At 52.3% G+C, this 13,601-nt stretch overlaps 1 protein-coding gene across 1 annotated transcript in view; it reads right to left on the minus strand.

Annotated features, from left to right (window-relative positions):
• The window catches only part of CACNA1E (calcium voltage-gated channel subunit alpha1 E), an 83,253-nt gene that overhangs the window by 34,694 nt on the left and 34,958 nt on the right, over positions 1-13,601 (minus strand). The window contains exons 9-13 of the mRNA XM_072342685.1: positions 10,988-11,091; positions 2,038-2,153; positions 1,469-1,522; positions 1,019-1,153; positions 626-829 (exon numbers count right to left, since the gene is read on the minus strand). Of these exons, the coding sequence (XP_072198786.1) occupies positions 626-829; positions 1,019-1,153; positions 1,469-1,522; positions 2,038-2,153; positions 10,988-11,091 (613 nt within the window). The remainder of the gene's footprint in view (positions 1-625; positions 830-1,018; positions 1,154-1,468; positions 1,523-2,037; positions 2,154-10,987; positions 11,092-13,601) is intronic.

Below are 13,601 nucleotides of genomic sequence, written 5' to 3' on the forward strand. Positions count from 1 at the left end.
TGGAACCTGGCCAGGGTAACTAAGCCAAACAGCCACAAGCCAGTGAAGAGCTTCTCAAGCTATTTCAGAAACATTAGCAGGCAACAGCCTGCTTCTTCACCTTGTTCAAAAGATGCTTCCCACCACGACCAGCTGCCACACCACACTGTGTCGTGCTGGGATCCCAGCAGGCCTGAGCGTGCTAAAGCAGATTGGGCAGGTACAGTGCTTGCTGGGGACGTTTTCAAGGTGAATAAAAGTAACATGGATGAGAAAGCAGCACTGTCCCTCCTGCAACAGCTCGGCAGCACCACACGAGGTGTTGACCACACTGTTCTGCTGTTAGCTCCATGCCAGAATGGGTACAGATGTATTGCCTCTAAGACTTTTTGTACCACAACCCACAGTGGACTGGGGGATGCCCCAGTCACTGTCAGTGGGATCCCTAACACCATGCTTTGAACCAAAACTTCAGCTGGAGGGTTCATTCATGACCATTGCTCAGCCTCATCCATGCACACTCACACCTTCCCAGCTCAGACCCCACTACTGTAGGCATTCCAAATGGGCCTCCAGTAAGATTTCCATCACCAGTGTTCACAGTTTTAGGATAAACACAACCCCTGCACCAAACCCAAGGACTCACAGAGGAAGTGTGTGAGCCAGGCTGGCTGGTTGTGATGGACGATGGCCACACAGGCAGTGTTAAGAGCCACCAGGCTCAAGACAATCCAGTAGAAGACCTGGGATTTCACCATGTGGCGAACAGAGATGCGCAGGAGCCGCTCCTTGTGCCGTAAATAGGAGGCTCCATCCACTCCTTTGAGACCAGACCGACTCAGGGGGTTACCTGAGGGAAAAAAAAGGGGTGCCAAGGTGAGAGGAGGAGCTGGGATCTCCAGCCTTCATAGCAGCATGGAGGTGAGTCAGCTGGCTCCCAGCACAACGGCACAAGGATGTCTGACTGTGCTGCAAGCAACCACCACAGCTCAGTGTACTGGCACATGTTTAGGGGAGGAAAGCTCCAAGCTGCACTGACCCAAGGTAGGATGAAGAGGCCTCCTCTGTGCCAGCCTCCGCTCCCCCACGGAGGAGATATCGACGCAGTGCTCATCGCTGGAGTCACGGTTCATGGCATCTGTCCGGTTCCTCTTGATGGTGGCTCGCCTGAGCACTGGGAAGAGGAGCAGGGTTGGACCACAGTGGCCCAGCTCTGCCAGCAACCTGATCATAGGATCATGACCAGGTGATCAGTACTTGGTAATTCAGGTCTGGGCACGGGATGGAGGTTTGATCATACTCAATTGTCAACAGGCCAGAGACTCATGAAGGAGCAGCCATCTCCTGGCCTCAACAGCCATCCATCTTCCCCCAGCCCTCCACTGGGCTGCAGACCCCAGTGGAGCATCTGTAGACCCTTCTCCACTCATAGAGGAGGGTCTCAAGCACAAGGAAGGGCAGTAGGTGCTTTTGCAGGACGTTCACTTACCTTCTAAGGCTGAGGTCCCAGCATTTTTGTTCTCTTCAGCCAGCATGACTTCCTCTATGCAAAACACACAGCTCAGCATCAGGAGACAAGCCACCATTGGCTGAGCACATCAGACTTGAGCACTTTGCCCAGCCTGAAAGTGGTTGCTAGAGGCTGCAAACTCTCATCAAGTATAGAGTAAGTATCCAAAAGCAAGAAGCAGCTACCACATTTTGCATCAGAGTGAGAAATGACTTCTGATCGACCCTACTAAATAATAACTAAATAAGCTGAATATTGTAGGTAGAAAATCTCATTTCTGAGTCATGCATTCAGAGGAAACCCCTCTAACATATCCCTGTGAGATCTCTGAATGGCCACTTGCCCTCTACTAACTCCTCAGCAGATCACAATGTACTTTCTCTGCTCACTCACAAGTTAGATTTGCCATCATGTCTGCCGGGGCTGAGCTCACCCACACAGCCATTGTCACCTAGTAAGCACCAGGACCACCCTGGGGCTGCAAGGAGACCAATCCCCATCCCAACCACTCTGCATCCCCAACACCCCCTGGGACCCCAGCCCTTTACCCGCTTTGTCTATCCAGGCCCGGTAGCCGTTGAGCTCCCGCTCGATCTGCTGCTGTCGCCGCAGCTTCATGAAGGCCCGGCGGTTCTCCACGCGCTCACGTTCTTTGGCAAACTCCCTGCAATGGCACAGAGGGGCAGTGAGAGCACAGACAGGGGTCCCATAGACATCCCATCCACACCACACACCCCTCACCTCACTGCCTTCAGCTCAGAATGGGCAGCCACGGTTGTTTTTGCTGTCATCACCCATTCAATGGCCAACGCCAGCAGAACAAAAGTCTGGATGGCTGAACCAGAAGGAACAGTCCGTGGATGGTGGATTCACTCTTTGGAGGCATAGGATGAGCAAAGAGAGCAGAGAAACAGCACTGGGAAGCTCTCAGCTCTTTGTGCACAGGAAGCACACAGTGCACGGGGAAGAAGGCAGGTGGATGCTCTATCCAAGACTCATCTGCTTCTCCAGCAACAGTTGCCTTGCACCAAGATCCACACTAGGCTGGCAAAGTTGCTCTGGGTTCCCTCTCAATCTCCAGCAAGCCATCATGAAGTGGGAAAATTACAGAATCACAGAATTGATTGAGTTGGAAGGGACACTTAAAGATCATCTAGTCCAAACCCCTGCAATGAACAGGGACACCTACAGCTCTATCAGTTGCTCAGAGCTCCATCCAGCCTGACTTTGAATGTCTTTAAAGATGGGGCATCCATCACCTCTGTGGCCTCTCTCCTGCAATACCATTCACTAGGGCATATGCTTCTTGGGATCTTCCTTTCTCTCTCCAGCCTCTCCTTGGAAGGTCTTCCCATGGACTGAGATACTCGTGTTGTCATCCTATGGACCGCAGTGCTAACACCATGCTCACTGCTCACACAGCTTCTAACGTGCACAGATACGCCAGCATCCACTTAATCATATCCACTCCCAAACACACAAACAAATATTCTAGGAGATCCCATACCTCTCACTGACACACACCAAGCACCTGGGGCATATCCATCTGTCTATTACACCTCTAGCAATGAGCAGGTTGGCACACAAGGAGAATCCCCTGATCTGGACATCCCCCAGCACATCCTTTCTCATCATGGGGATGGAACTTGCTGGCTGCTGTTCCCAAGTCCTGCAGGACTTGTATCGCACACTGGGAGGAACATGATGATGGAGAACAAGAAACAAGACGAACCTCTCTCTCCCCAGAGCCCAGCAGCCATCTCCAGCCTCAGAATATTCCAAGGAACAGAAAGAATTGGTCTGTCTGCTGCAGGGGGAGTTCAAGTGCATCACCCCAGCTGAGCTATTACACCCTTAATGCTGTGTGGGCTTTTGCATGTGTGTGAGTGCGTGTTTGTGTGAAAAGCCCTGAAATGTTCCCTCCATCTCTTGTTTAAGATCCGCAGACAATTCAAGCATTTTTAATTCCACCCCAGGAAGGTGAAGTTTCCTACCGCTCCAGCATTGAGCATCAAATGACTCTCTCCTTCCAGCTCCGGCTTTCAGCCTGAAATGAGACTTTCTTCCTGGGGCAGGGGAAGGGGGAGAGAACAAAAGGGAAGGAAGAGAAAAGCAGCCTAAGTGGAGGGAAGGAGGGCGGGGAGCACCTCCCACAGCCGGCGGGGAAAGGCGCTCGCTTTGGGCACGGCATGTGGAACAGCTCCTTGCCTTGCGCGGGGGAAAGGCAGGATGGTGCCGGCTGCGCTTCATCCCCCACGCCAGCTCCTGTGCATTGCCAACGTGGAGATGCCAAAAAGAGAGAAGATGCCATTGGTAGCCACAGCCAGCAGGGACCGTACCTTTATCCCACTGGCGCTGTGCCCTGGTGTGACTTGTGTCATTGGAGCACCTTCTCCAGCAATCTCATTGAGCCTGGCTTGGCTGGGCATGGTTTGCACAGGAAAGTCCCCCAGCCCTCTGCAGCCAAGAGGGATGAAAGCTGAAATGCCATCTCCCCGTGTCCAAGCATTGGCTTGCAGAACCCTGACTGCAAGAAGCTGGTGCCACACACACACACCCAGGGACACAACAGCCCTTTCTGCTGTGGCAGCAGCTCCGAGGGAGACGCTTCCCACACTCCTGCTCCCTAATGGAGCCTAATTGCTTTTGTCCATTAGGAGGAGGATGGGGGGGGGGGGGGAAAGGGGGGAGGGGGGAGTTAAACTCAACTTAATGAATTATTTCATTTCAGTGAGACACGTTACTGAGCAGGGCAGCAGCGGGGGCTGGTGACATCTGAGAGTGGGTAGGCGATGCTGACAGATCAAGGATTGCTCAGAGCCAATTTGCAGCAGCGGGTAGAGATAGCTCTGTGCAGTGAGCACGGGGCCGGCCGTGCTGACTGACAGCTGCCTGGGAACGCTCCAAGCACGGGGCTGGCTGCCACAAAGGATGATGCTCCCTGTGGTTTTAGGGTTGTGTCCCGTGGAACAGCACTGTTCGGCTTTGCAAAGAGATCTGGCATCGCTCTGCAGCCCTACGTAAGGTCCCCAGACCTGCAAAGGCGTATGTACCTGCCTGGTACAGGTTCAAGCCTCCAGCATGGAAAAATTTCCTTGCGATAGTGAAACCCACCTTGTGCATGGGGCTGTGCAGAACCTGGTGCCACCACAGCCTTGGGAATACCAATGGCAGGCACTGAGGGACAGAGGGGAGGGCTAGGAATTGTGGTGGGAGCTCAGTGCCATCTGTTCTCCCACCAGCAAGGCACCATCCAGACCCTATGCCCAGCCTGCCAAGGCCATGGGAGCAGATGGCTTGCTCTGCCCATGGCTGCAAATCATCCTTCATTCCCACTCCCGTGCCCAGCAGGAGAACTTGGGGCAGCCTTCTTCACCAGGCTGCTGCTGCAGCTGCACATTCATAGAACCATAGAACTGCTTGGGTTGGAAGGGTCCCTAACAACCATCCGCTTCCACCCTCATGCTATAGGCAGGGTTGCCAACCTCTAGATTTCTCTTCTTCATTGGTGTGCTTGGCTCAAAGCACTGCAGGGCCAAGGTCAAGTTTCAACAGGAGAAGAAACCACATGAAAGCATCCTCAGAACAGCCTCAATTGGGAAAATAATAATAAGAAGGCTAAGAGAAAAACTATCACAGATGCTGCAACCCACTTGTATTATACCAGGAGCATCTTGGAGTCTAGAGGGGATATATAGAATCATTAAGGTTGGAAAAAAACACTAAGATCATCGTGTCCAACACCACCCCCATCCCATGCCCACACCCCTCAGTATCACAACTCCACGGCTTTTATAACACCTCCAGGGATGGCGACCCCACCACCTCTATGGCCTGTGCCAGTACCTCACTACCCTTATCTATAGCACAGGTCACACCAACACTGTGGTTTCCATGCTTTCGAAGAAGCCAACCACCTCCACAGAACCACCTTTCCCCACCAGGAAGCACAGCAAACCAGTTACCAAAATGGTCATAAAATGACACACAGCAGCAGATGGGGTGGGAAGAGGCTTGCATGCTGAAGCTGAGGCAGCAGTAGCGTGCTGCTGTGAGAAAGCCAGTTGCAGTGGGCTGTGTAGCAAGGGATGCCATCTGTAAGGCACCAGGTAATGCTTCTGCTCTGCTCGGCATGAGGGAAGCTCATGGCACCTGTTTAGAGCATCGCAATCTGAGGAAAAACACCTTCACCTCAGGAAAGGTTGCAGGACAGGACTGGAGATTTGTAGAGGATGGATGAGGCAGGTGCAGAACAGGAAGATCAGCTGATATCTACCCAAGAGGTGTAAAGGAACTAAAACAAGAGCAGTGAGTGCTGTCTATAAGCTGGTGCTGGAGCTGAAACAGAAGGTGCAAGCAGGCACGGCAGCAGGGCTGGCACAGCCAGCCAGAGGGTCTGAGCGTTGCGCTGCTGAGGTCGTGCCTTACATCAGCAACCCATTTAGCAGAGGCAGATGCTGATGGTTACCCTCTACCTTGGGAGAAGCTTGTGATTTAAAAGAGGTTTTCTAATGGGTACTGCTGGAAGCCTTCCGCCAGGTCCTACAGGGGCTTGTGTTAGACAGGGCTGACAGCGAGCAGCGTGAATGATTCACACAGAGCACGTCATGCTGGTTTGCATTGACACCGTGTGCCAAGAGGAGAAGGGTTTTCTGTGAACAAAAACAGAGGCAGAAGGGGAAGGCAATGCCCATGTGAAAGCACAGGGAAAAGGCAGTGCAAACAGGCCACTGTCCCCAACAGTAATGAGGGGATGGAGGGGCTCCAGGTGAGGAACCACCAACGTTCCCAGCTCCAGAGGTGCTTTTATAAGCTGGTTCCTCCAAGAGATGCAGATGTGTTGGTCCATGTAGGGCCCAAAGGCAGTGGAGACAGGGCCACCATTGGGCAGCTATTTCATAGGACACTGTTCTTCCCAAGGAGAGACACTCCAGGATCTGAAGGGAAATGCACGCACAAAGGCTTGCTGCATGTTTGGCTCAGCCCTGCTGTTCCGTGCACTGCTACCTTTTAAATGCAGCCGAATTTCCCAGGACGCAGGCTGGGCTTAGAGCAGCCATAAGCCTGCAGAGCTTTTTGTTTTGAAGCAGAGAAAAACAAAGGTCAAAGAGGGTAAATACCAAATGTTAAAAAAGCCACTGACATCCAGTTGCAGAGCCTTAGTTTCAACATGCGTCTCGAGGTGACAAGGGGAGGGTTTGCATCTGTGCCCCCACTGTTCCAAGGACACGTCACTCCTCCCATCCCCTCCTGGGCTCTGCATTTCATCGTCTGTAAACAAGGCAGGTTTTGTCCCTCTTTGCAAGTGACAGCAACCTGCAGATGGGAGGTGTGGAGCTAGTACTGATACAGCATGAGAAATCACCATTTTTCAGTATTTTATCACGTTAACATCCCAGCAACTCTCAAACACTCTAATTGATGGCTTCAAAACGCAAATACAATGGATTCAGAACCAACCATCAAGAGCAAAACCCACAACAACTGCTAGATATGTCATTGCCACTGCAAAACAAATAAACAGCCGCCTACGGCGCACAGAGGACTGATAATGTGCAGTGATTCATTTGGGAGATCCTGCCCAATCCACCCAGCAAAGGTGCAAAGCACCTCTTTCATAGAATCACAGTATGACTGGGTTGGAAGGGGCCTCAAAGCCCCCCCACCCCCCTCTGCCTTGGGCTGGCTGCCCACCAAGCTCAGGCTATCCATGGCCCATCCATGGTCTGGGGCACCTCCAGGGATGGGGCAACCCACAGCTCTATGCAGCAGTGCCAGGACATCACCACTCTGAGTAAAGAATTCCCCTAACATCTAACCTACATTTCCCTAAATTAACCTCTCCTTATCACGGCCACCAAGGAGCTGGGCATTGCCAAAGCTATAGAGTCATCTGTGTTGGAGAAGACCTTTAGGACTGTGTAGCCACCAGGCTGATCCATCTACCCAGTCAAGCAGCTCATGGATGATATTGCTAACTGAAATAGGGAAGAACTGGAATAAACAGCTCCAAAAGCAATCTCCAAAAGCAAGAGCTCTCTGCCGAGTGCTTTGTGAAGAGCATCAAAGCGAGCCCTTCACCCACAGCCTGCAGACCACGGGGAGTCCGCAGAGCACATCTGCAAGAGAACAGCAAACACGGAGCAGCTGAGGCATGCTGGCAAACAACTTCCAAGGAGAAATCAAAGGGGAGACCCTTGCGTTGCCTCATGGCTGTGGGTTTTTCTCTCTTGTCCCACCTGCTGTGGGAGAAGATGCCAGTCCCAGTGACATGATGGACGTGGCACTCCCGACACGCTTCTCTTGTCAGGCAGTGTGTTCACATGGGGCCTGGGGCCTCGGGGAGAGGTGGCACAGGCAGGCGAGGCAGAGAGGTGCTTGATGAATATGGATGCCCACCTGGCTGCTGAATGTAGATGAGCATCGCTCCTCTGCATCAGCTGCAGAAGGTGCTCAAGTGTCGTGTCAGTGAGACGAGAGCTTCCCCAGAGCACAGCAACAAGTGCAGCCCAAACCTACATCCCCATCACAGCTCAGAAGAGCCAATTCCCAAACACACAGTGGGCACAGACATCCTGCCCTCCTCTAAACCACTCCGCAAGATGCCGCCACCGCTGAAGAAAACACAATGTAAGCTTCCAAAGCAATATTTGCTGAGCACGTTTGTTGGCACCTTGCTATCGTTCATGGCATCTCCACAAGACTTCTCCATAAACACCTCCAAGGCATTCACCATAGAACCGTTTGAGTCGGAGGGGACCCTTAGGGGCCATCTGGTCCTATTGCCTTGCACTGAGCAGAGACACCCACAGCCCCATCAGTGCTCAGAGCCCCTCCAGCCTGACATGGCTGTCTGTAGGGATAGGGCACCCACCAAGTGTTTGGCTTCAAACCATCTGATCCTGCTCAAACACGGGCCAGCAGAAACCCCTGCTTCCATTGACAACGCACACTCGTGCCTTTGACGCCCCGCTCATTAATCGCTAAAACTTAACCTTATTCGTCGCTTGTTACGCCTCGAAATTGGATAGGAAAAAAAATACAAATGAAGCGAAGCGAAAAAGATTTCAGAGATGGTACAAAAAGCTCCTGGAGGAGCTGAAGAATACTCTCAGGAGACTGGGAACACAGCGCTAACCCAACCTGAAAGAAAGAAGATCTTAAGACAAAGAAATCTTGCCAAATTGATCCTTTAATTATAACATTAGTCGTTTCTTTCAAAGGCTTAGTGCAAGAGCTGAGGGTGGGGGGCAGAAAAGACTTAAAGGGAGAAAAGACTTAACATCACCAGGATGAGTGGAAGCAATTAGGAGGATTTAAATTACTCTCTTGTTTGGTACAAGGCAGATAGATTTCATTTCTCTTGCCATCGCTTCTCAGCTTCTTGCTTTGGCATCGCCCTGGGTTACACCAGCCCTAGGACACACGATGTACCGAGTCGTGCTCCTGAGCTCCCAGCCCCACAGCACTGCAGCGGCTGCTCCTTCCCTGCTCTCTCTGATGCTCCTGTCAGGGTTATTTCAGGAGCCTGTGGAGCTTTAAAAGCTGAGCAGTCACATCTCCTTGGGCTTTATACCTGCGAAATGTGCACGAAGAGGAACGGGGCCAATTTTATTTTATTTTATTTTTTTCCCCTTTCCCGCTTTTGGTTGGAATTAATTGATCTGTAATAGCACCCATAGAGGGGGAAAAGTTAATAGACGCAGTAATAAATGCCAAAGCCCCAGAAGATCTGGCTCTCCAAGCCCCTGCCTGGAGCGACTCCATCTCTGCTAATAGCAATGCATGCAATTCCAGCACATGTGTGCATGTTAGTATTTAGAGAGCAAACCGAGGGGCCTCGGCACGATGAAAATCATTGCTTTTTCTCTCCCACATACTTAGTGCTCAGGAGCAGATGGATCCAGGCTGTTTACATCACGGAGGTCATGGCTCAGCCTAACAGTTGGGGAACTGACTGTTGGGAGAGATGCGCATCGCAACCAGCAGATTGCTAAATCTGGGCTCAGGCAAACTTCTGATGGCAGCAAATGAAACAAATGTCCTCCCGCAGCCTCTTGGCATTCATGACCTGCCTCGGGTGGCTGGTTGGCTCCCCAGTGAGAACAGCTGCTGAGCTGTAGTGGGGAAGGCAGGAGGCCAGACCGGAGCCCAGTGCAACCACCCCCTCCCTGCTCAGCGGGATGTGGAATGGAAAAGTCACCCTTTGCCTCCCAGAACAGAGGCCGGTGCTCTCCTCCAGCACAACAGAATGGTGACAAATGTTAAAACCAACAAAGCCTCTGCAAGCAACACAAGGAAGGCAGCCCTTGCTTGCCTTCACCCCAAGGACATACCGTGTCTCACAACAGCCTCACCACAAGGACATCCAGCCTCATCCAGGACCTGCAACCAGGGAGGCTGTGGCCTTGCTGGTGGCCATACACAGCCCATCTGTCTGCTTCCATCACCTTGCCCAGCCCTCTGGGAGCTGAGCAGTCAAGCTTTTCCTTAGGTAGCTGGCACACCACTAGAGCATCTCCATTGCCAATTAGGCCACCCACCCACTTGCGCATCCTTCCCCAGTACAAACCCTATCAGCAATAAACAAACATTGGAAATGCCAGCCAGCGCCTGGGAAGAGCCTGAGGTGACTGCATCCAATTCAGAGGATGTAAGAAGGGCTGCCCCACACAGTCCTGGTGTGGAGAGACATCAAGGGGGGACCATGCCATCACCATTACACCTGAACTCGTGGGGACGTTTAGGACAGATGGAGATGGTCAGTTTCCATGTTGATCCCTGCATCCTCACATCACACACCACTCAAAGCAAGGATCAAGGAATCGTATGATGTACATGCAAAGACGCCTCTTTTTTTCCTTAGTGTAGACTGTTCTCTGGCCACACAGCCATCCCATGCCCAAAAGAGCATCCTGGAACACACTCAAGGCTTTATGGGATTGCTGATTACACCCCAGTGGGAGCATCCCACCCACCATGCCCCACTGACCTCACTCTGCATGGCCTCACCACCAGCCACTCTCCCCACATGCTAGCCTCTGCCAGTGCCAGGGATGCACTGATGCAGCCACGGTTCATTGTCATGGAAACAAGAAGCCTTTTTCTCTACAAGGCCAGCCTGATGGCTTGAAGAAAATCTCTGTTCCACATGGAAGATCAGAAATGAGACAGTCTTTACCCTGTGTCCCCCTCCAGGTGCATGTGATGCTGGGTATCCCCAGCCAACAGCCCCCAAACCCATCCCATGCCCACCACGCTCCATCAGCTGGCAAATGAGCACCCGGCTACAGACACATCCCAAACTCAGGCATTTCTGTATCTCTGCCTCTTCCCTCCCAGTCGCAGTCAACAACTTCTTGCACATCAAAACACCCAAATCGTCAGCCCCTTGTTGTGGGACAGGCATGGAGGGCAGTAGCAAGGTATGGGGCTGTGGCAGCACCAGAGCCAGGTGCAGGGCTCAGGCACATGCCAGGAGGATGGTGACTTGCTTACCCTGACAGCACTCCCAGGACAAGGTTGAGGACGAAGAAGGATCCAATGATGATGAGGGGGATGAAGTATAGCCAATTCCAGGTGGCTCCTAAGGCATCATTGGTCTGGAGGGGAAAGAAATCACAGGGGCGACATTACACTCAGCACAAGCTCTGGGGCAGAGGGTACATTAATTCAGGTGCAGGAGGATTCTCCTCCCATACTGACCACACCAAGCTCCTTGGGGTGACCACCTCCTCACCAACCCTGACAATGGGCTCCTGCCATCATCACACTGTACAGCTCTGCTCTGGCCGCATGAAGCAGGCTGCAGCTCCAGACAATTATTCACCAAACAAAGCTTTTAATAAAAGCAATGCCCCCTCATCCCTCGCAGCCGCTCCCCGGCCCCATTTGTCCCCCAGTGTAAGGCAGTGTGCACATAATGCCAGGCTGGAGGGTGATGCGGCAGAACGTGACTGTCTGGGGGAGGTGGCATCAATCTTGTTGCAATGAAAGGCTCTTTCTCTTTTCTCTCTCTTTCTTCCCCCTCTCCCCATGCTAATTAAGCCCTCATCTCTGTCTGAGTCATTGGTACCATGTCTCCCCATCGGCCAGCACAGGAACCTGCAAGTGGGGAGGTAGGCACCTCTGGTGACCACCACACAGGCATTGGGGTCACCAGTATGTCTGGCTGTGGGCACCAACCAGAACACAGAGGGATGCTGCTGCAGGGAAATAAACCAGTGCTGCATGCCAGCCCCTTCCCTAAGGTTGGTCTCCAATCCAGGAGATGAGAATGACACGGCCCATACTCACTGTTGCTCTCCAGAAACACTTGGACTTGCCCACGAGTCTCAGTGCCAGGACACTGCTCTCCAACAGCACCATTTCCCATGGCACAAGCTTTCAAGGCACTGTGTACCCCTTGGAACAAGTGGTGGACTCCACTCTGCTATTGAGGTGCCATTGGGCATCTACCACCCATGTTGGGATCACTCCCCACCAAGACCAGGCCTGAGAGCCAGGGGCTTTCCCCCAAGCTCTCAGCACAGGGGCTCCATTCCTATAAGTGAAGAAGGCATCTTCCCCCACACCTGTTGTGCCCTGTAGGCACAGCTAAATTGGGGGCACTGCGGACCAGCATCACCCTGCTCTGGTTGCCAGCATGTGCCCTTTTGCTCCCCAAGAAGCTCAGCACTTCCCACTGCTTCTCAAACCCATAGTAGACAGCGAGACTACCTCCCCACCTCAAACCTGAAGCGTGTCTAACCCAGAAAAATGCACTGTTCCCACTGGAAATGGCAACCACTCTAATGGTTGTCCCTAACTCTCAGCCTAAATTTATTTGTGGACAGATTATATCCATTTGTTCTTTCGCCAGCATTGACCTTTGGCTTAAATAGCTCTTCCCTGTTTCTCATCCTGATGTATTTATAGATGGTGATTGTGGCCATTCCCAGGCTCTGCTCTGGTAGCTCAAGCAAGGTTCATCCAGTTTTCTCCTGCATGACTGCCTCTCCCTCTTTGTTCATCTAGCAGCCCCTCCTCTGCTCCAGTCCAGGCTCAGTTCATCATCCCTGTACACTGGAGACCCAAGAGAGCGATGCAATGCTGACAGGTCCTGCTGCATCCATGCACAATGCTGCTGAGACCTCACCATCCTGCCTGCAAGCTTCTCCTCTTTCCCCTCCATCTCCATGCTGGCACCTTCCAGTCACAAAGACCCGAGTTCCTGGGAGGTATCCTTGCTTTTCTCCAACACGCACACAACTCACCCTCAGAGCCCTAAACCACCACCCAGACCCATCTTGGTGCTGCTTCCTTCCCACCAGCTCTGCTTTGCCAACACTTCCCCATAGGGAAAGCATTACTACAACAAGCAGCTCGGCATGTTTCCTTGCACTTAGAAAACCAGTCCTTGGATGCCAGGTTAGCCCGGCGTGACCTACCTTTGGCAAACCCATGATTCATTTTCCTCTTTCGCCTCCAAAATCTGTTCCGAAATGGCATGCAATTGAGGTCAGGCTCGCAGCCCTATTCCTGCCTGCCTTACTTTTTCCTTCCTCCCCCCGCTTTTAAATATAGGCACTGCATTCACTCTTCCCCAGTCAGCTGGTGCCTCCCCCAGCACTCCAGAGCTGTTATAAATACGCAGGACCAGACCTGCCATCTATGTGCCAGCTCCCCCTAAATGCAGAGGGGGTGATGCTCATCGCCAAGCTGTTGGGACGATGGGCTGTGGCCATGGTCATGTTTCTCAGTCACACTATCCATCCTTTTGTTGCCATTGGGTTCACCAGAAATTTGGGTGAAATGCCCACCTGGTGTCGGGGTCTGTGCCCAAATATCCCCTTGTTCCAGGTAAGATATGAGGAAAAGTTTCTTTTCAGAAAGAGTGGTGAGGCGTTGGAATGGGCTAACCAAGGAAGTGGTGGAGTCACTGTCTCTGGAGGTGCTCAAGAAAAGGGCAGATGTCGCACTGAGTGATGCTTAGTGGGTATGGTGGGGATGGGCTGACGGTTGGACTTGGTGATCTTTTTGTTTTTCATCCAACCTTAACGTTTCTGTGATTGGCAGAGGTGAGAAACCACTGACTGCTCCTTTGAGCACTCTGCATGAGGTCCAAGTTGCT

The sequence above is a fragment of the Excalfactoria chinensis genome, chromosome 8 (genome assembly GCF_039878825.1).
Source record: "Excalfactoria chinensis isolate bCotChi1 chromosome 8, bCotChi1.hap2, whole genome shotgun sequence".
NCBI classification, from domain to species: domain Eukaryota; kingdom Metazoa; phylum Chordata; class Aves; order Galliformes; family Phasianidae; genus Excalfactoria; species Excalfactoria chinensis.